This window comes from Gallinula chloropus (assembly GCF_964237585.1).
Source record: "Gallinula chloropus genome assembly, chromosome: 19".
NCBI lineage: Eukaryota > Metazoa > Chordata > Aves > Gruiformes > Rallidae > Gallinula > Gallinula chloropus.
In genome coordinates this window covers 1,115,662-1,135,189 of record NC_140104.1, presented here as the reverse complement: position 1 = coordinate 1,135,189, position 19,528 = coordinate 1,115,662, and the positions used below count along the sequence as shown (strand labels likewise).

General features: G+C 43.9%; 1 protein-coding gene across 2 annotated transcripts in view; it reads left to right on the top strand.

Moving 5' to 3' along the window:
• The window catches only part of CUX1 (cut like homeobox 1), a 275,245-nt gene that overhangs the window by 202,700 nt on the left and 53,017 nt on the right, over positions 1–19,528 (top strand). Inside the window, exons 16-20 of one of the 2 annotated variants that reach the window (XM_084272881.1) lie at positions 956–1,021; positions 2,569–2,670; positions 4,840–5,666; positions 7,007–7,172; positions 7,852–7,908. The exons of the other annotated variant lie outside the window; for it this stretch is intronic. Coding sequence (XP_084129007.1) covers positions 956–1,021; positions 2,569–2,670; positions 4,840–5,666; positions 7,007–7,172; positions 7,852–7,908 — 1,218 coding nt within the window. The remainder of the gene's footprint in view (positions 1–955; positions 1,022–2,568; positions 2,671–4,839; positions 5,667–7,006; positions 7,173–7,851; positions 7,909–19,528) is intronic. 2 annotated transcript variants of the gene reach the window in all.

The window sequence follows — 19,528 nt, the reverse complement described above, 5'->3', positions numbered from 1 at the left end:
ATTAAAGATCAGAAGCTTCCCTGTACGGGGCCGTTTGTGCCTTGCTGCTGCTTTCACCCGAATCAGATGTCAGGCAGAGAAAGTGCAGCTTTCTAACTCTGCTTTTCAGTGCTCGAGCAGGTTAGTATCTTTGCTTCTGCTTTTTTTAGCCGCTGACTTGTGTTTGTCAGCAGGAGCAAGCAGCAGGGATGCCTACAGCCCTCACTTCCCAGTAGCTCCGTGTCGGGGCTAAATACGGAGTGAAAAGGGTCAGTAGCTACCAAGGGTACCAGCCCTCAGAAATCCTTGGGAATTTCCATTTGGGGTTGTTTATTCAGACCAGACTTTTATTGTGTCTTGTGGGATTTTTATATTTTTTTTCCTCCCAAAGTGTTTTGACAAAACATCATAGGTGATGCATGAGATGAGTAATTATAAAACAATCCTAATTTAAAGGAGCTTTGCATATTTAAGGCAGTGATTTTAAGGAATAGCATGCATTTATTTCATTGTGATTCGTCTTAAGCGAGGACTGAGATTTACATTTAGAGAAACTGAAAAGTAAGTTGTTTACAGTCAAGAAATACTGGAAAGGACAGGCAGGATATTCCTAGATTTTGTTTAATTGAAAGCACACACTGTTAGATTTATAATCTGTTCTTCTTTTGATGATTGTACTTGAGGGGATTATCTGCCCATCTTTAACCTCTTCATTTTTGGTATCTCTAGACATTTATTTATATCTGTCTAATCTCCTTTCCGAACGTAGCTGTAATCTTTATTAACAAATCAGCCAGCCTTGCTTCTTCCAAAGTAGCCAGCTCCTCCAGCGCTCAGACAAAGGCTCGAGGGGGCGAGGACAGCTCGAACCCTCGCCTTCAGAGACAGGCTGCTAGCTTCTCATGTCACACAGCCCATGATGTCAGAGCAACCATCCCCTGATTGTTTTGTTCTTACCAAACTTGTTTTTCAACAGAGAATCCAGGCCAGAACCTGAACAGACTATTTCAGGAAGTACCGAAACGAAGAAATGGGTCTGAAGGTACGTCACAGGCAGGTGTTTTTCTTTGCAGTCAATACCTAGGAAGTGGAGTGTGCTTTAGCTGTGTGTTTCCTTAAAACTGTGCAGTTTGATTCTGGCCTGGAATCTGATAGAAAAACAGACAGTAAGTATAAAACAAACCATGGGTTAGATGAACACTTTTGCTTTTTCTAATTCTGCTGCTGCTGCACTAACGTAACCCTGTTTGGATACTTTATCCACGCCCAACCTCTCCCTGCATATGCAGATAGAAAGAGATGAGTGATAGAAGTGGCTTTAGGAACCCATCAGATCTATTGAAATGCTCTCTTTGCTATTTTTATGATTTTTGGAGGGAGAAAGTTGCACAGTTACAACATCGATCCCGTACTGCTTCTGCTCGGGATTGACTTCTGTCTTCTCATGGGGCTTATGTTGACAACTAGGCTGTTAAATTAGTGTGATACTTACTTCAGTGTGGTCTGTGTAAAGGGAACAAGATAAGTGAGCATCAGACTGATAAATTGTCCCTGACCAGGAAGTACAAACGTTTTTCATGATTATAGATTAGCTGCAGCATTTTTCTTTCTGCAGGAAATAAAAACAAAAGCAGGCACCCCAAAACTCGTTAGTTATTTTGACTTGAGTATTGTAACTAATTTTAGTTATATTTGCTCCCTCCCTGCCAGGGTTCAAGGCCAGGCTGGATGGGGCTTTGGGCACCCTGGGCTGGTGGGGGTGTCCCTGCCCATGGCAAGGGTGGGAATCAGGGTGGGGGGGACTCTGAAGTCCCTCCCCACCCAAACCAGTCTGGGGTTCTGTAACTCCAGTCAGAAATGACCTTAGCTCACTTACAACTGATACTCTCACAATGAAAGATGCAGGGAAGTGCAATAGCATGCACAGTCAGAGTTTCCCCTCATTTTCTTCCCCCCAGTAGTTAAAAAAACCCAACAAAACCGCCAATTAGTGACTCTTAGCTGGAGAGTACGTCACAGGGGATCTGCGTTTAAATGAGTGTTTCTCCTAATGCATTAACCTCTAGAAAGATAAAAATTACTTTTCTCTGGTTACTTTTTAATTCTGTTTTGGGCTGAATGTATACTCATCCTACTTTGCCTAGCTGCTGATGCCATTTTTTTTAAGTTGATTACTGATCCTATGTTTTTAGCTTTCTTCCTTTCCCCTTTGGTTCTTTTCCCTCCTGTTTCCTCTCCCCCTCCAAAAAAAAATTTAAAAAAAGGAAAAAAAAGAGAAGGGAAAAAAAATTCTGTATGTTATGCTGTAAAAGGAATATATGACCACTTAGTTCTTCCTCTGATGATGTCAGTGTTCTCATTGTTCCAGTGCAGGTAGTGTGCAGGGTTTTGCACAATAAGGATACTTTTATTAATGTCAAGTATGTTCTTTGGGTTGCAAATCTTGGTCAAGGTCTTATGTAAACTGTCGGCAGGTTGTACTGGCAGTGTGTGTATATATATATATATATTGTCTGTCTTTGTGTTAAAAAAACCCAAGGAAACAAATAAAAGTTTTCCCAGTGTCATTAGGTTTGTTTTCCTCTTCAGGTAATATAACCACAAGAATCCGAACCACAGAGACTGGCTCTGATGAAGCCATCAAATCCATTCTCGAACAAGCCAAAAGGGAGCTGCAAGTACAGAAAACAGGTATGGTTTCATTTTGTCTCTTGCTCCTTTTATTTCAGAATTTAATTAAAACAATTACCATGGGCTTTCTGGTCAGTTAATTATATTCTTAAAACCTTGAATGTAGGTTTGAAGAGCTTTTTCTTTTATTGTTATTATTTAGCAGAGTTGCTTCTGTCTATAAGACATCCCAAGTTAAGGCTACAGGTGTTACAGCTTGGCAGGGTCTCTGCTCAGCCCCACTCCCAGGGGATTTCTAAATGCCTTTTTTCCACGTGCAGAGCTCGGCTGCCATGCAGAGCTGGAGGCACTCTGCAGCACAAACCTCCAGAATCCTTTCTTCTACCAGTTTGCTCCTTAGAAAGGGAATGGCTCCTGCTTTCTCTTCGCTTCCAGCTCAAGCCCCAGGGACACAACTGCGCAGGATAGGGAGCTGAGGAGATTTGTCAGGGTGAAGGTCACCCTCTAGCCAGCACACAGTACCATTGTGCTGTGAGCATCATGTACTGAAGTGATAATGCAGCAACTCGTGACGTGATTTTTGGTTACAGAATGTATTCAGTAAATGAACTGGCAAATCCAAAAAGCATTTTGTTTCCCAAGAAAGATTGTTAGTTTAACATCTTAGCCTGAGATAAATGAATTCCTTGCTGTTTGCTGTCCTATCGTTACTATTTCTATCTACTCCGTAGCCCTCCCAGCTCTAAAAGAGTTTCCAGTATTGTTAAAGGGCTGGTGCTGAAGTAGAAAGAGCTGTGCAATGCTTTTGTTGCTTTTTTTAAAGTAAATGCCAGTTTGCAGCTTTGGATAGTTGTCTTTTAAATGAAAACTAAATGATAGCTAAGATCATGGCAAAATATAAAAGACTGGTTAATACACAATTTAAATAAAAGGACTTTACCCAAGTAATGATTACACAGAGAAAAATGGGGGCTGTCTGCAGGAGACTGCAAGCACCTTGTTCAGGAGCATGTTTTGTCTGGGAATCTCAGGCTTCTTTTCAAATATTAATTCAGCCTCAGAACTCCCCATGACACCAGCAGATAGAAGAGGTAGTCCCACCCTCTTTTTTCTCATTTCCTAGTTTTTTGTGTGTTTTGTGGGCTGTGGCAGGAAGGAATGTAGGGAGGCAAATTCGGAAGTGTGTGCAGATGAGGCATCACATCACCAGAATAATACGCAGCACGTGTCAAATCTTAATTCACTTTGAGGCCACTCCTGGCAGTTCAGGGGTTCCCTGTTCCTATCTAGTGCTTCACCTTCCCCATTCTTTGCAGAGTAATTGTTACAGGAATTGGTTTTAAAGCCCCGGTGACCTCAGCAGAGACTGGCTTAAATGGAGAGGGTGCCATTGCAAACCCTCCTGGCTCCGCAGAGAGAACTGCACCCGTGAGCCTCTGCACATCCCTGCCTGCCACAGCATGAGTCCCAGCTCACCACTGAAATGCTGCCTTTGGGTGTTACCTCCTCTGAAAGCACCCGTGGCTCCGTTCAAGGGCCGCGGGTAAGGCCGAGAGCGATGGCTGGGCGGCAGCCCGCGTCCTGTGGAGCAGTTCATTTCAGGGGTTGGGACCGTGGAACAAGAAAACAGGAAGCAGGAGCATATTTAGCTTGTCAAGTGAAATAATGAAGGCTCTTACTGAAGTTCTTGCTTTCTTGTGCTTTGTGTGTTGTATTTTTGGAGTTCCAAGGACTCACCTTATTTATATTGTAAGAGGGTATTAATAGTCTGTCCAGGTGAACGCAGCTGTGTTCAGTTCTGAGTGTGTGTTACGATTAATGCTGGAGATCGAGAGAAGCGCAGAGCTAAGTAACCTTGTAAACAGAACCATGAAATGCCACAGACCACTTGGGCTGGGGTGGGGGAAGAGGTGAAGCCTTGATTTTCAAAGGCATTTCTTTGGAAATCTTTACAAAGGTGAAAGCCATGCCCGTAGTCCGAGAGCGGTGCCGTTGGGCCTGAGCCTGCAAACGTCCAGCACTTTGGCAGCGATAAACATTTTCCAGTGAAGAGCTTTGGAAATCTTACCTTGTTTTGAAAAGTGCAAATCTTTGCTTAGTGAAAACTCCTCCCGCCCATCCAGAAATGTATTGCAGCCCTTTCTCTGACAGGGAAATGTGTTCAGTAGCACGTGTTGAATATAAAGCCTGTTCCTCTGTTGCATTTAGTCTCTTGGTTGTTTTTCATAGCTGAGCCGGCTCAGCCGCCTTCTGCATCTAGCAGTGGCAATTCTGATGATGCTATTCGATCCATTCTGCAACAAGCCCGACGCGAAATGGAGGCACAGCAGGCTGCCCTTGAACCTGCCTTAAAAACACCACCTTTATCTCAAGCTGACATTTCTATCCTGTCCCCCAAACTAGTATCTACACCTGCGATGTCTTCGGTTTCCAGCTATTCTCCTTTGGCCATATCCCTGAAGAAACATTCATCTGTCACTGATTCCAGTATCTCTGCATTGCAGAACCTCTCTGGGCTCAAAAAGGAGCCTCAGGAGGCACCTGGTTTAGAGCTTCATGGAATAAGTGATTCTGCCCAGGGTATGTTGAGGCATGTTAAAAATGAGTTGGGACGCGGTGGTGTTTGGAAGGATCATTGGTGGAATACTGTGCAGCATGAGAGAAGAAATACAGCACTTCCCGAAGATATAAAAGTTGAGGAAGCCAGTGGTGGAAAAGAAAAGGTCAGCAATCAGACTAGGCCAGATCGTAGCCAGCTCCAAGGACCATCTTCTTCAGAGTATTGGAAAGAGTGGCCAAACGCTGAATCTCCGTACTCCCAGAGTTCTGAATTGAGCATGACTGGGGCGAGTCGCAGTGAGACACCACAAAATAGCCCCCTCCCTTCATCCCCTATCGTGTCTTTGTCAAAGCCATCCAAACCTTCAGTTCCTCCACTGACACCCGAGCAGTATGAGATTTATATGTACCAGGAAGTGGATACGATAGAGCTAACGCGGCAGGTCAAAGAAAAGCTAGCAAAGAATGGCATCTGCCAAAGGATCTTTGGGGAAAAGGTAAAGAACTGGTTCTCTCTCCTTACACCAGTGTCATGAGCGCGCGTTCTGCTCCTCCCTTCGGAGTGGAGCTCTGTTTGGCAGAGGGGGGTGTGCCACGTTTGTCTTATGGAAAAATGTTTTTGCTTCCTGTGTTAAGTATTTCCAAAAAATTGGCCTCCCAAAGGAAAGTGTGAGTTTGTGCTGAGAAACGCTGAAAGCAAACGTTACTGAGACTCGGTATTTCATGCTTAATGCAGTGAATTCATGGAACATTTGAGTAATACCATCATCAGGACTGGAGAGGCTTAAATTTGTTATGAGTGGAGATTATGGACACAAGAGCATTTTTCCTTTTTTTTAATGTTTGGAAATGGGCACAGGGGTATTCAAACAAACACATGGAAAATCCCCTACCTCTCCTTAGCCCTAAGTCAAGAATTCACCTTTTCTTGTGGCTGGTGCTTGGTATCTTTGGGTGCTTTGAGATGTTTTCAAGCAATGTTTGATTGGAGATACGCGATGCACGATAAGGCTTCCCGCAGCTCCACGCCGCGGGCCATAAGCACTGCACGCGTGGGATTTCGGGGACGCACACCAGAAAACCCCTCGCAGGCTTATACGTGGTGGACATCTGGTGTTCCTCCCTCCTGTAAAGAATCGAATCAATATAATAGTATAATAGGAGCTGGCATCACACTATTACCTTTTGGCTAAGATGTAAAATGAAAAGCCTGACCTCTTGGGGTTATTAAAGGTCCCGTGGCAGCTCTCATTAAGTCTGATTTTTAACCCCTCTACCTGTGCTGAATTCCAGGCGAGTAATTGCGTTCTGCCTGCCTGAAATTCCCCCTCTGCAGCCAGCTGGATTCTTAAATATTTACTTAGGTGGAGCAGCCGCTGCTACAGGTGAAAACACACATCATTAGAATTCATATCCCCAAAAAATCAACCAAATATAGGCCTGCTCTCCAAAGTCCCAATTATTTTCGTTTGAGAACAAAATACATGCCAATCATGTCCTGTTTTATCTGCCTGTGTGTGCCTGGACTCTGTGTTTTTCCTGTTAGAACTAATGAAACTCTTTGGCATGAAATATGAAAAGCATGCAAATCTCACACCACCCTTCTGCTGTGTGTGCCGCTGCTCCGTTCCTGCAGGAAAAACCCCACACTCCAGAAAGGAACCACAGCAGGAGAAAAGTATTTCCATCCATTTACCCACATTTTGACAGTTTTACTCATTGTCCATATAAAAATTATTTGAGCACCGTAGCAGTAAAGGAAACCAAAGTGACTTAAATTACCCCCCCCTTCCACATCAAATGTGTTAACGTGCCGTTCTTGGTTGCTTCGCTTCAGGTATTGGGGCTGTCCCAAGGAAGTGTCAGTGACATGCTCTCCAGGCCAAAGCCATGGAGTAAATTGACCCAAAAAGGCCGAGAACCATTTATTCGTATGCAGCTCTGGTTGAATGGTGAGCTGGGACAGTGTGTCCTGCCCGCACAAGGGCAGCAACAAGGACAAGGTAATTAAAATTCCACTATGTTGTTTGAGTTGAGGAGGAGGAGGAAATCTTTTTTTGTTTTTTTTTCCTTTTTTTCCTTCTTTCTTTTTGTTTTTAAATTTGCCATAGGCTGGACTTGCAGCCAGTGCCAGTCCAGGCGTTACTGGAAGTGGCCACGTCCACCCTCGCAGCCCAGCCAGTCCTAGTTGGGGGGGAACACGCTGGGAGTGTTTACAAACGAAGCGCTCGTTTGTGCGTAATTGAGAAGCGGCAGTTACCAAGCTCCTAATTAGGATGATGTTATCGAGGCTTGAAAACGATACGGAACGCAAAAAGTTTTGGCCAAAGAGCTGGAAAATCTCGTGTGCTGTTTCCTAGGGTGGTGTAGGGGATTTTTATCGCTCCTAGGAGAGTATCGATCGCTTCAGGAGGTGAGCTAGGAGAACTCAGCTCTGGAGGGGGAATGTTGTGTTGCAATTACGCTCTTGCTGTGGCTCTCTCTTACCCTAACGCCTGTTGATACAGACAGGCCAGACTAGAGTTTGGCCTCCGTGTACCCTCACAATGCCACTGACTTAAACGAGCAGCGTGCCCGTGCCGAGATAAGCGGTTTGCTATTTGTTGAGCCTGCTTACTGTTTAGTTTGTGGTTTGGCATCTCCTTTTATTGTTCCCTGATTTTCCTCTCCTCTCTTATCTAGTCCTTCACTCTGTGACATCATTACAGGATTCCCTACAGCAGGGATGTGCAAGCTCAGGTAATCAGCTGGTTTCAATGATTTGCTCTGAAATAATTCTCTGTGCTTTTGTTACGTTTCGTTTGCTTTGATGCCGAGAGGTTTCTCGTGTTTTGTTGTATCCTACAGGAGACCCTTCAGGTTTTTTATTAACACAGTTAATTCCTCGTTCTCTCCTTGTTGCTATGGCAGATGTAGGGAGTACACATATTTAGCTGCATATATTAGGTAAAGAGACTCTGTCTGATCTTGGAGATCATTGGCTCTGTAGGGTTTTTTTTACCATAGTTCAGCTTATCAACTTGACATGTGACAATGGCTGTACAACAAGCCTTTCGTTTGTAATGTGATCTACATACTCTGGCTGCCTTACGTGCTGGCATATTTTTTTTTTCTCCACTTTCCTTTGCACAAAATCTGCTTTGTTAATTTGAAGGTGGGGAAAAGACCTGTGTTCTTTCTTTCTTTTTCAAGCTGCTTTAAATATTCCAAGCCGACCTTTTTTTGGGGTGTTTCCCCCCGCCCCTTTCTGTTCACAAAGAAGTGGATGCAGCAAATAGGAGCATCAAACAGCAGTGAATCGCTGGAGGTTTGAGAGGATGGCCACGGGATAGGAAGGTGGTGGGTCAGAACAGCTGTGTTCCTGCTGTTCCATACCAAACCCTGCCCACACAGAACTTTACCAAGGATGTGCTTAACTGCTGTAAGGCACTCGGGCTGTTTGGTGCTCTAGAAAAATACTTGTGCCCTGCTCTGTACTTCCAGCCAGTGTGCTGGGGAACTGTTGGCGTTTCAGGGCACAGAGAAGGATGGGTCGTGCTCTTCTTCCACTTTTCTGCCATTCTGAAGCCCTCGTGGGTTTGGGTTTTTTTCTAGATCTTGCTGGGTCTGTTCTGAGTATCCCAACGAACCTGATTTTTCTGTATGCTGGGAAACTATTTCTCATTCAGAAAGATTGATGAGAAGAAATCTGTGATTTTCTTAAGAAGCCAGTTGAAAATACACAGATAAAAGCAAAAAAAAAAAAAAAAAGAAAGAAAAAAAGAAATTAAAAAACCAGTGGTAAAAACAAGGCATGAAAACAAAACCAAAATGGGAAAAAATCATTTGCAATCACAGGGCTATTGTTATTTATAGGCAATCTAGCAAACATGGACGTTTCCTGCGCTGTTTAATAGGCTGCTGTTCATTAAAAGCGTGCCATTGACTACTTCTCTGTAGCATCAATACCCTGCAAGGGTAGCTGTTACAGTGCTAAATGCCTAAGACAGCATGGAAAATATGAGTAATTAATTGTAGCCATTTTAAGAGGAATTTGAAATCAGAGGAGCTGGGAAAAGGCTGCATTGTTATTGCTAATCATCATATTTATGACTAACTAATTATAAAAGATTGAAAGACAAGCCCATAGTATTACAGCCCGACCACCTTGCCGATCCCCGTGAGGATGGCGGGTGGCTGAGAGTGATTTCCTTCAGGAAGTTGAGTTTTGCTGCTGTGATATTTTGCTCCCCTCCCACACTCCCAATCTCGTTTGTCAGTTCCTGCCCTTGAGCTAATGTTTTGCGAGGTGACACAGTCCTATCAGCTCATAAAATCATATTATTGATGATTGCCATCCGTCTTTCCTTAAAGCAGACTCACAAATGAGAAAATGCCCTTTTCTTCCTCCTTTTCTGATGATCAAGAATAAAATCGTTGTAGGGGACGTTCTTTTCTTGGTGCCTTTCTCTGGGTAAAGGAATGAGGAAGGTTGTGACACCACGCAGAACAAAAGAGCAAACCCAAGCTATTTGAATGGGGAAGGGCAGTTTGGTAATTCTCTTTCATTAGCAGCTGTTCTGTAATTAAAAGCGCAGCAAACAATTTGGAAAAGGTAAGAATAATTATGCATTTGTGAAAGATCCTCCACTCCAGGGCAGGGGGGAGGGAGGGGAAAAAAAAACCAACCCAATTTTCTGGTCTTCTGAGACATTTCTCAGGAAAATCAAGGCAGAGCAGGTTGCATACTTGTAATTTTAAAACAGAAATTAATCAGAACAATTTTAAACCAAGAAAAGGTCTGGAGCCTTTTCCATGTAATATAATTGCCTTGGAACTTGTTGAATGCATGAAGGGAAAGAAGTGAAATTAAACTAATGCATTCAGTGGCTCCTGAGTGCCTTGCCAAGAAGGTCTTCAGTGTACAGAGTGTCAACATGCATAGTAACGTCTCAAACTTTTATTAGCTGTGAGTATTTTCATTACTGTTTGGCACTATTCTATCAAACCAGCGAGATTTTCTGGATTTCTGACCTAGTTAGTTACACTTCTAGATCATAAGGTTTTGATTAACACCTCATTCATGAAAATCTGTTCTTTTCTCTAGTAGTTTTCCACTGTCACACGTGGACAGATGGACCCATCAGTCTTTTATCTGTAAGGGTGAATGGCTAAGCATTGTGTGTTTGTATCTGAAGGTAGCAAAGAGAAGCCAAGCTGCTGCTTCTCTTCTTTGCAAGCTGTACTTGGAAATTTTCAAAAACCACTGTCTCTTCCAAAATCACAACGAGACACATATATGCATACACACACACACACACACACATATATATCTATGTATTTTCTGCCTGTGACCTTTCATGGAGTCTCTGGCAATTCTGTGCCAGTCTCAGTGAACGTGTTTTACACAAAGATGGTGCCTCTACCCTGGGTGGTCAAAAATAGTATCACTGAGCCTTTCCTAACATTTTTTTCTGTGTTTCTTTCCACCTAAATGCTCTAATGCCCTTGGGTAAATCTGCCTTTTTAATGATTTATGTGTCAAAAGCACAGACCAAATCACATGGAAAAAAAAAAAAAGTTGAATTAGTGTCACCCAACTGCATCAGCATTTTTTCCTGATGAATTTGGCCCTTATTTAGTTGCATTGCTGATGATCAGAGCTGGGTTGGCTTTGGAGGGCAGCCATGTGCCAGAAGAAGGTTTACACGCTCAGATATTTGTCTAAATACTTATTCTGTATATAGCTCTTGTTAGTTTGTTTTATTTTGGGGTCTTATGTCTGCACCCAGCATCTCTAGGACATTAGGACCAAGTTTCTGTTTCGGTGCCGTTGGTTTCATAGCTACTCCCAGGAAAGCTTGAGTTTTTATTCACTTCTGTATTTATCCTCTGTGAAGGACATAGACTCTCCATATACTACATTAAAGACTTGCAAATACTCAGTGGGAAAAAGATGTGCCTTTTTGGTATGTGTTTCTGTAAGGGTCGTCTTATGACCTAATGTGGAAATCTTCATTTGCCGATACAGCTGCGGGTGATCTCAGGGGATTTTGAATTTCCCTTTTGTTTGTCTTCCTTTCTGGGTATCATCCATCATTCCTAACCTCATGCTGCTTAGCAATAGTAACACTCATGGGAGTTGAAGAAAGGATTATAGCTGGATAAAATGGGGAGCTAATTAGAGCTTGTTTCAAAATCAGAATCTAGCTTGAGATAATTGCATATTATCTGGTGATTTAAAAACCCAAGATCTACTGTATTTAGATCAACTAAAATACGCACAAAAGCTTTATTTTCAAAATAAAACGTTTGTAACAACAGGGAGATTACTTCTTATCATCCCTGGGGAAAGAAAATCTGAAAAAAAAGTCAGGATGCAATCTATGGTGGACTGTGGTTACGATATTAACAGACTTACTGCGGGGTGATGGCAAACCCAGATGTCCATTATAATTTTGTTTATGTAATGCATATTTCTGGAATATTTTTCAATGCAGAAGCTGCTGAGCTGGCAGGTAGTGAACTGTGTGATGGGTAGATCGTCCTGTTTACCTAATGAGAGAAGGATGCTGTCAGATCCAGTACTCCAAGAGAAACCAAGTAGGGGGAGAGCACATTTCAGGTTCACAGTTCATGTTCAGGATTGCCATCCTGATGCGCTTACGGAAGAGATCGGTAGCCATGGGGAGGCAGTGGGGAAGCTCTGACTCCCTGCCCCTTTCTCCATGGTTCACCATCATTTCCTTCGTGGGGTTGTTTTGTTTTGGACGAGCAGAGCTGCCTGAGATGGTGTGTGGCTGGGATTAGCACGTGGAGAGCTGAAATCCTGAGATCATGCAAGCCGTTGGTCTGGTCCCGCTGACACATTTGAGCTAATTTTTATTGTTGAATCAAAAAGGCAAGAGAGATTGTTTTGCAGACACTTGATGGCATTACGGGTTAATAAAATTGTACGACATGAGATGTCTGTGGTTAATGTAGTCTATAAAATGGAAGAGAAGGGAGATCTCATGGCTTTTAATAGCTGAGTAGCTGGACCGCAGGAGTTCCTTGCATGGGTAGGTTCTGTTTGATGACTGAGTTTTGAGTCTTTCCATTTGGTTGAGAAGGTTGTCTCCTCTTGTGCTAGGTGAAAAAGCATTTTTTAAAGTTTGGAGCTGAACAACTACATCAGCCAAACAGATATCTTCATTCCTGCCCTGAAACACTGACATGTATTGGTGAAGTTTCCACATTCTTTCTGTGTGGCTTGAGATTGCGTCTCCAAAGCAGTTGGCTGTGGCTGTCTTGATTTCAAACCATGGGATATCAGTTGGCTCCTCATAAGGGCAGCTGTTGTAGTCTGTCTCTAATGTGTGTGATCGTATTCTGTGCCATTTCCCTGACATTTGGACCATGAAAACCTTCCTGGCAGCCTTTCTGGTATCAATAAAGCTGGGAGAATCACTGTCAAGGCACCTTATGGGGACCTGGGAATGCAGCATGAAGTCAGTGTTTCAAGTTAGTTGTTAATATAAGGTTGGCTCCCATCGGTAGCTGTCATGGAGTTATTTCTACCTCTTGCCTAGGTCTGTCCTCCCCAGGCTCTCTTTCATGGCTGTAGTCCTTTGTCCCTCAGCAATGCCATATAAATTGTTGGTATTTGTAAAGAAATTCCTACCCTAGTTTTCTTTGTGCCTTGAACCACCCTTAAACTTGCAGAAGACGAGTCTGTCCTCATTGTGGTCCAAGTTTAACTGTTAAAAAAGTGCTAAAGTACAATATATACACTGTTTTCTAGGCAGATATTCCTTGTGGCCAGATTATAGTGACAAAGCACCAACACACATTCCATATTAATCTGGTGAAGAGGGGACTCACATGGGATTCTGAAGGGGAATTTAATTCACTCTGAAGTGTGGTTGTGGGTTCGTAGCATTCGTTTTGGAGAAGTTACCCAAAGTCAAGTTTCAGCTACGTTTTATTTCTGTGCTTAATTTGGGAATGTGGGACCTGTGTGCTCACTCTTCTGTGGTGTGTGTGAAAGGATGTCTGGGTGCAGAGCTCTTGTGCAGCGTGACACTAGCGTCTCACCAGGCACGCTGATGCCTTGTTCTCAAAGTTTTCATTTTTAAAAATTAGAATTAATGACTGAATTTATTTTTTAAACTGTATGGAAAAAAAAAAAGAAGCTTTCCTGACTGTTACTGCCTCTACCTTTCTGAGGTAGAGTGATTATAAGAGTACCAGTTAGTGTAATAGTTGTTAGAAAGCAGATGTAGCTTGTGAACTCTGTTCGGGCCTAGTTTCAGAGAAACTGTGGCAGTTGGATGTTAGAGCCCTGTAAATTTCACTGTTCATCATTTCATTATTTATTACCTAATTTCATTAATTACCAGCATTCTCTTTTCCCTCCACTTGTGCATCTGGAGACGAGCGGCCTCCTTTGGGGAAGGGGCCCACGTCACCTCCCCTCCCCACTTCCAGGTGCGGGGGGCTTCTCCTGCCAGCTGCTAACCGCAGAGGAGCTGGGTGGAAAGTGATGAGCTTGATATGTTAGAAAGGCAAATATAAAAATAACTGGAGCAGCACTGAGGTGCGAGCGAGGCCTTCGCAGTCATTCTGCACCACGGGAAGGCCAGGCAGCTCCGGGGGGGTCAGGAGCCAGGGTGCTGGCCGGGATCTGTCCCCCGTGGGCTGGCAGCTGCAGAAGAGGTCAGAAAGGTTCTTCTCCGAAGGGAGCAGACATTTTTCTGATGGTAGCGGGAGGCTCTGGCAGCTGGCAGAAGCTCGTGTTGGACTTGTGGTTTGCTTGTGGGGAAAGGAGGGGGCTGCAGGTCTGGGCCACGTGGCTGCCACCGGTGGCCATCACGCTCTCGGCCATCCCCAGGCACCAGCCCAACCACTGCTCAGCAAATGACAAAATGCTCCTCTGCCAGATGAAAATTGCCTTGCTTTCAATTCAAAGAACAGATAATGGGCTATTTTCCTTCCAAAACACTGAAGAAAGGTGTGCTAGCATCGAATGTGCAGGTTATTATTCCCATCTTATAATGGGGATGTAAGGCAGCTGTCTTCTCCTCCAAGTAGCTCTGGAACAGGGAAATAAACAGCCTGTTAGACTCTTAACAACGAAATCCTGTTCTGATTATAGTTATATATTACTTGATAGCAAATCATTCCCAAAACGAAAAAACAGAAAATTACCAGAAAATTAATATCTTCTAAGTTACCTCCTAGCCTGTGGTTTGCATTAGGGTACGGCAAGAAAGGAGAAGACTGATGAATTTGTCTCACCTAATTTGGTGGGTACTGGAGGTTTTTAAATTTGCCAGCAGCCATCCAGAGAAGCAGCAAATGAAAAAATCCAGTGGTTATTTTAAATCTGATGAGAAACACGGCTTGCACTGAAAACAAAGCAAAGTGGATGTGAGAGCAAACTTAAAAGTGAAAATAGAAAAATACCCAATTAATTAGCCTGATAAGAGGAGAACATACAATGACAACAGGAGGTGAAAACAGGCCTGATAGTACACATCCCTTATTTATACTTGTCAAAGATATTGTTGATGGCAACTTGAAGATACTTGTTCCCTTGGCTGTATCTGTGATGTCCTGTAGCACAGCTGAAAAGGGCTATGCCTCCCCAGAATATCTCAAGCACAGTTTGATACCATTTACTGGCAAAACCTGGGCTTGATGCAATATCCCCATGCTGACGTCAGCGCTCAGAGTCACTGCGGTGAGCGCGTGTCCTGACGTTGTCCTGGTGAGGTGTTCCTGGCCACTCGAGCCCAGTCAAAGCTTCCCTCTCTGTCATGCAGCATGGGATGCTTGCCCCGTGTCTTTTCCTGAGACATCCCCCTGCTTCCTTCTGCTGGCCAAAGGGTTGGGGTGGGTGTGGAGGTGGGAGCTCCCCTCTCCAGCTCCACTCCGCTGGGGTCACAGGCAGGAAGGAGGTGTGAGATTTGCTGTGGTGTGGCTATCACGGTGTTTTGTGTTTGTTTCTTTCTTTTACCCCTCGGGAACTTGGGTCCTAAAAATAGTGCAAGTTTGAACTGGCAGATGTTTCATTTGTCCTTTACCAGAGGACCAAAATTAGCCTCTCATTTGGCACCTAAATAAAGCAGCTTAACTGCCTTTATGCGAACTTTGCAATTACTGTCTATTGAAGTTGCAACATTTTGTTCTGTTTGATGGGGAAGGGTATTATGTAAGCAACACCAGCACCTAAACAGCCACCAGACCTTGAAAGGGGGAGGATGAGCAAGAACCAGCCCGAATGGTTTGTTTGGAGGATTCGATTTGGGTTGGTTTTTTACTTTTTCTGATCTGAGGCAGGTGAGGTTTTTCTAATGAAAATTTCATTTAAAAAAAAAAAAAACCAAAAGTAACTTGGAAATGCTCTGAGAGCTGTCTACTGTAAAGGTAAAAAAAAATTGTAATAAAAGGGCAGCAATGGTTTCTCTAATTTTCAGAGAAAAATCTGCACAGAATGCCTGAAGCTGGGTTAGCAGTGGGACTCCCCAGGGGCAACAGAAAGATGTTATAATCAATTACCACATCATAACACTGATGTATGATAATTACTGAGTGTTCCTCCTGAGATAGTGCAGCATTTGGCTGGGATGCGGCTCTTTCATGGTCCACTGCCTGATTAATATGCAAATAATAGGCTGATTGCATGATGAATGCAGAAAATGAGTTCGCTGATAACGTGAGCACCGAAGCGGGAAGATGATAAATTACTTTTACTGACTGTCCTACATTAAGTACCCTTTCTCAACAATTTTATCACAAATTAAGTAAAGCAGTATGGAGAGATTATGAGGATGTGTAAAATAATGTACCTTAATAGCTTTTATAATATTGTTGCGTCCAATGTAAATGTCATTTTGTTTCAGTACTTCAGCCAGTGCTCCTCCCGACCAGCAGTGTGTGTAGTGCAGCAGCGTTCAGGGTCACTCTTCTTCCACCGCTCCCTTCTGAGGCGAGGAGCAACCTGCTGTGCCAAGGATGTTAGATGGGGCTTCACTGCTGAGGAAGGAGGCAGGCGGCACCCTCGGATCCATCCCGTATGGATCTTGCCCAGAGCAAGTCCATGTTTAGTGGGGAAGATGTATTTAAATGCAGGGTGCACATCGGTGTTCTGTTTCCTACCCTTAGCTGGTAAGAGGTTAAAATCTTGAAGGAGGATACAGAAATACCTTCACTCCCAGACTTAGGACAGAGGAGGACAACCAACAACCATAAACATGGCAGCACGTTAAAGTTAGACTCTAATCACGAGGTCAGCAAGTCACCAAAGACACTATAAGCTGCAGCACAACCTCAAAAAGCTCTCACTGTTTTCCAAAAGGTATTGTGCACCCGTTTATTTTCACTACACTAAAAATATAACTGTGTGGCTGTGGCATCTTGATTGATTGCTTTCATGACATATTTGTTTTAATATTCAGAAAATCCTTAATAAAGCTTCTGCACACAAGCTGTTTTAATAATAAGGTTATTGAAAATATTTTCCAGCAGTTATTTCTAAATATTGACTTCTGACTAAGTTACAGAAACACAGAAAAATCTGAATATTAAATAAAGATTAGTGGAGGAGAGCAGTGTCTTTTAAAGCAGCCATAATTTTGCCATTAATCACCTAATTTAAAACCCGATTTCTTTTTAGAAGGGGGTTTTTCATTGATGAAAGGTGATTTGTAAAAACAGAAACAACCAGTCAGCACTCTTTGGTGGAAAGCCCCAATTTTGGCTCCAGAAGCTGTGCGTGAGCAGGTGGGCGTTCAAGGAGACTCTCCCTATGTGCTTGCCATGTCCATTCCATAGACACCAGCTTTTGGCCAGGGAGAGTGGGACAGGATCTGGGGCTTGGGGCCTGACCTGAGCATTGCTCTGATGTTTCAGAGCATCTCTCTACCCAGCTAAAACTGTGATTGATGAACTCAAGTTGTCCCTTTCTGCACAAGGCTCTGGACATGCTGGATGTTCAGACTGCCCCTTGCAGTGATCTGTACTCCCTGTCTGAGCCCAGCCATGCTGCAGCGTGGCTGGAGCCAGGACAGGAATACTTTAAGCTGATACTGATGCCAGTTCTTGGCCATGAGAAGTTTCAGTCCTAACGCAGTTTGGGCACAGTAGTGGGATTTCCAAGACTGTCTAAAGTATTTGTGGTTGTGTGTTCATTGAAAGGAGAATTGGTTTCCTGACTTCTAAGTACTTCCGACTTTCCAGCTCTCTTCATGCGGGTCACCAGTTCCCATCCTACTTACTCTTCTCTTATAGCACCTTCCAGTCCCTGAAAGGGCCTATAGGAAAGCTGGGGAAGAACTGTTCATGAGGACATGGAGTGATAGGACGAGGAGTGATGGTTTTAAAGTAGAAAAGGGGAGATTTAGGTTGGATATTAGGAAGAAATTCTTCAGTATGAGGATGGTACATCACTGGCACAGGTTCCCAGAGAGGTAGTGGAGGCCCCATCCCTGCAGATATTCAAGGTCAGGCTTGATGGGGCTCTGAGCGACCTGATCTAGTGAAGATGCCCCTACTTACTGCAGGGGTTGCACTAGATGATCTCTAGGTCCCTTCCAACCTTACAGATTTTATGATTCTCTGAATTTCATTTGATTTCTCAAGCTCCTGGTTTCTGGAGTGGCTGAAAATGTGTTTTGTTAATGCCATAGATTCACAGAACTGTAGGGTTGGAAGGGACTTCGAGAGCTCATCGAGTCCAACCCCCCTGCCAAAGCAGGTTCCCTAGGACAGGTCGCACAGGTAAAAGCAAAGCACAAAGCTAACATAACTGCTGTAAGTGCCACATAAAATTGCAGCAAATCCTTGTAATCCTTTAACAATATCAGAAGAATTTTTTTTTCAAGTACTTCTAACATTTGCCTTCCTCATTTATGTGCTCCTGTCATTTAACATATACTCGTTTGCAGAATGGGGACCTTTCTTTTCCCTATTGCCCCAGTAATTTCAGAGTTAAGCAGGGCTGGTTTCCTCCCCTCTCGGTGCAGACGTGCCTACATCCACACGCTGTCCTTAAGGGGTTTTCTTTTCATCCCTCCCCCATCCACATCAAATTTCCCTCTGAGCCGAAACCCAAAATAACATTTTCCCCAAAGTTAAAACGTTCATCAAACAAACAAACAAACAAACAAAATCTCCACAGTGGTAGCGGAAATCTATTATCCTAACTATAGCAGGAGCTTGCAACTATAACTGCCCGTACCTACACACTTTACATCATTATGTATGTGCGCTCTAGGGAGGTTTGTATACTCCCTACATCTAGCTGTGGGAGTTGGTAACTGTAGGGAGGATCATATTTTCATAAGCCACATTAATTTGCAAATCGTGAGTAGACAAGGTTCACTCACTGAAAGTACATCCACCAAAACCACTACCTGTGAGAAAGCATTCAGCTTTCACGGGTGTGTTCTTTTAATTAGTCAGAAGAGGGATGTGTTGCAGTGCTGCTCAGATTTATTACACAGCTCAAACTCGCTCTCCACTGCTGCTAGAGAGTTGTTACGGTGCTTTGGAAGATCCTGGTGAGGCAGCTGTTGCTAAAGGTAAAATCTTTTAGGAGGTTAGAGAGGAAAAAAAATACCTCTCCCTGAAATTTCCAGGCCCTGAGAAAGAGAGTAATGTGGTTGTCCTGAGGAAGTTGCTGCTGATCAGCTGTGTGCTTCTCAGGACAACATGGCCCGGGTTTGGGCCTACAAGGTGGATGGAGTGAGCAGCCTTACCATCAGGGAGAAACAGAAACTAATCCAGTCCCAGTGTGAGACACTTTGATCTCAGGCAACCTGCCAGGGCTGTTGTTGTCCATTAACTCATCTGCACGAGGAGGTAAACGCAGGCCCTGAAGTACCAAATGCTCTTTTAAGAGGCTGCCGAGAAATCTCCTGTCCACATTTGTCTGCTTTCATCTTCCCTGCTAATTTGCTGTAAAGGGAGTGAGCAGAGTAGGGGATGCTTCGCTGCCTCCCCGCTCTCCCTGCGCAGGCCGCAGCGGTTCCTCTCACCGCCTCCCCGCTCTCCCTGCGCAGGCCGCAGCGGTTCCTTCACCGCCTCCCCGCTCTCCCTGCGCAGGCCGCGCCGGCTGCTCGCTGTTCCTCAGTGAGGAACTTTGAGTAGTTTGGCATAGACCCGCAGCCCGAGCTTTGGCCATCGTGAAAAGTGGTGGGTGCATCAAACCAAGTGCCAGTTAAATCATGTTTGGGTTCTTGTCGGAATGTCACAGAGTTCCCTGTCATTTTGTTTTAGCAACTTGTCCTTCCAAATGCGCAGTTCGCCTTATGGCATGCCAGCAGTAAAAATGTCACTTACAATAATTACTTTTTGGTGAAAATGCTTGCTGACTTCCTACCTTCAAGCTGTTTTT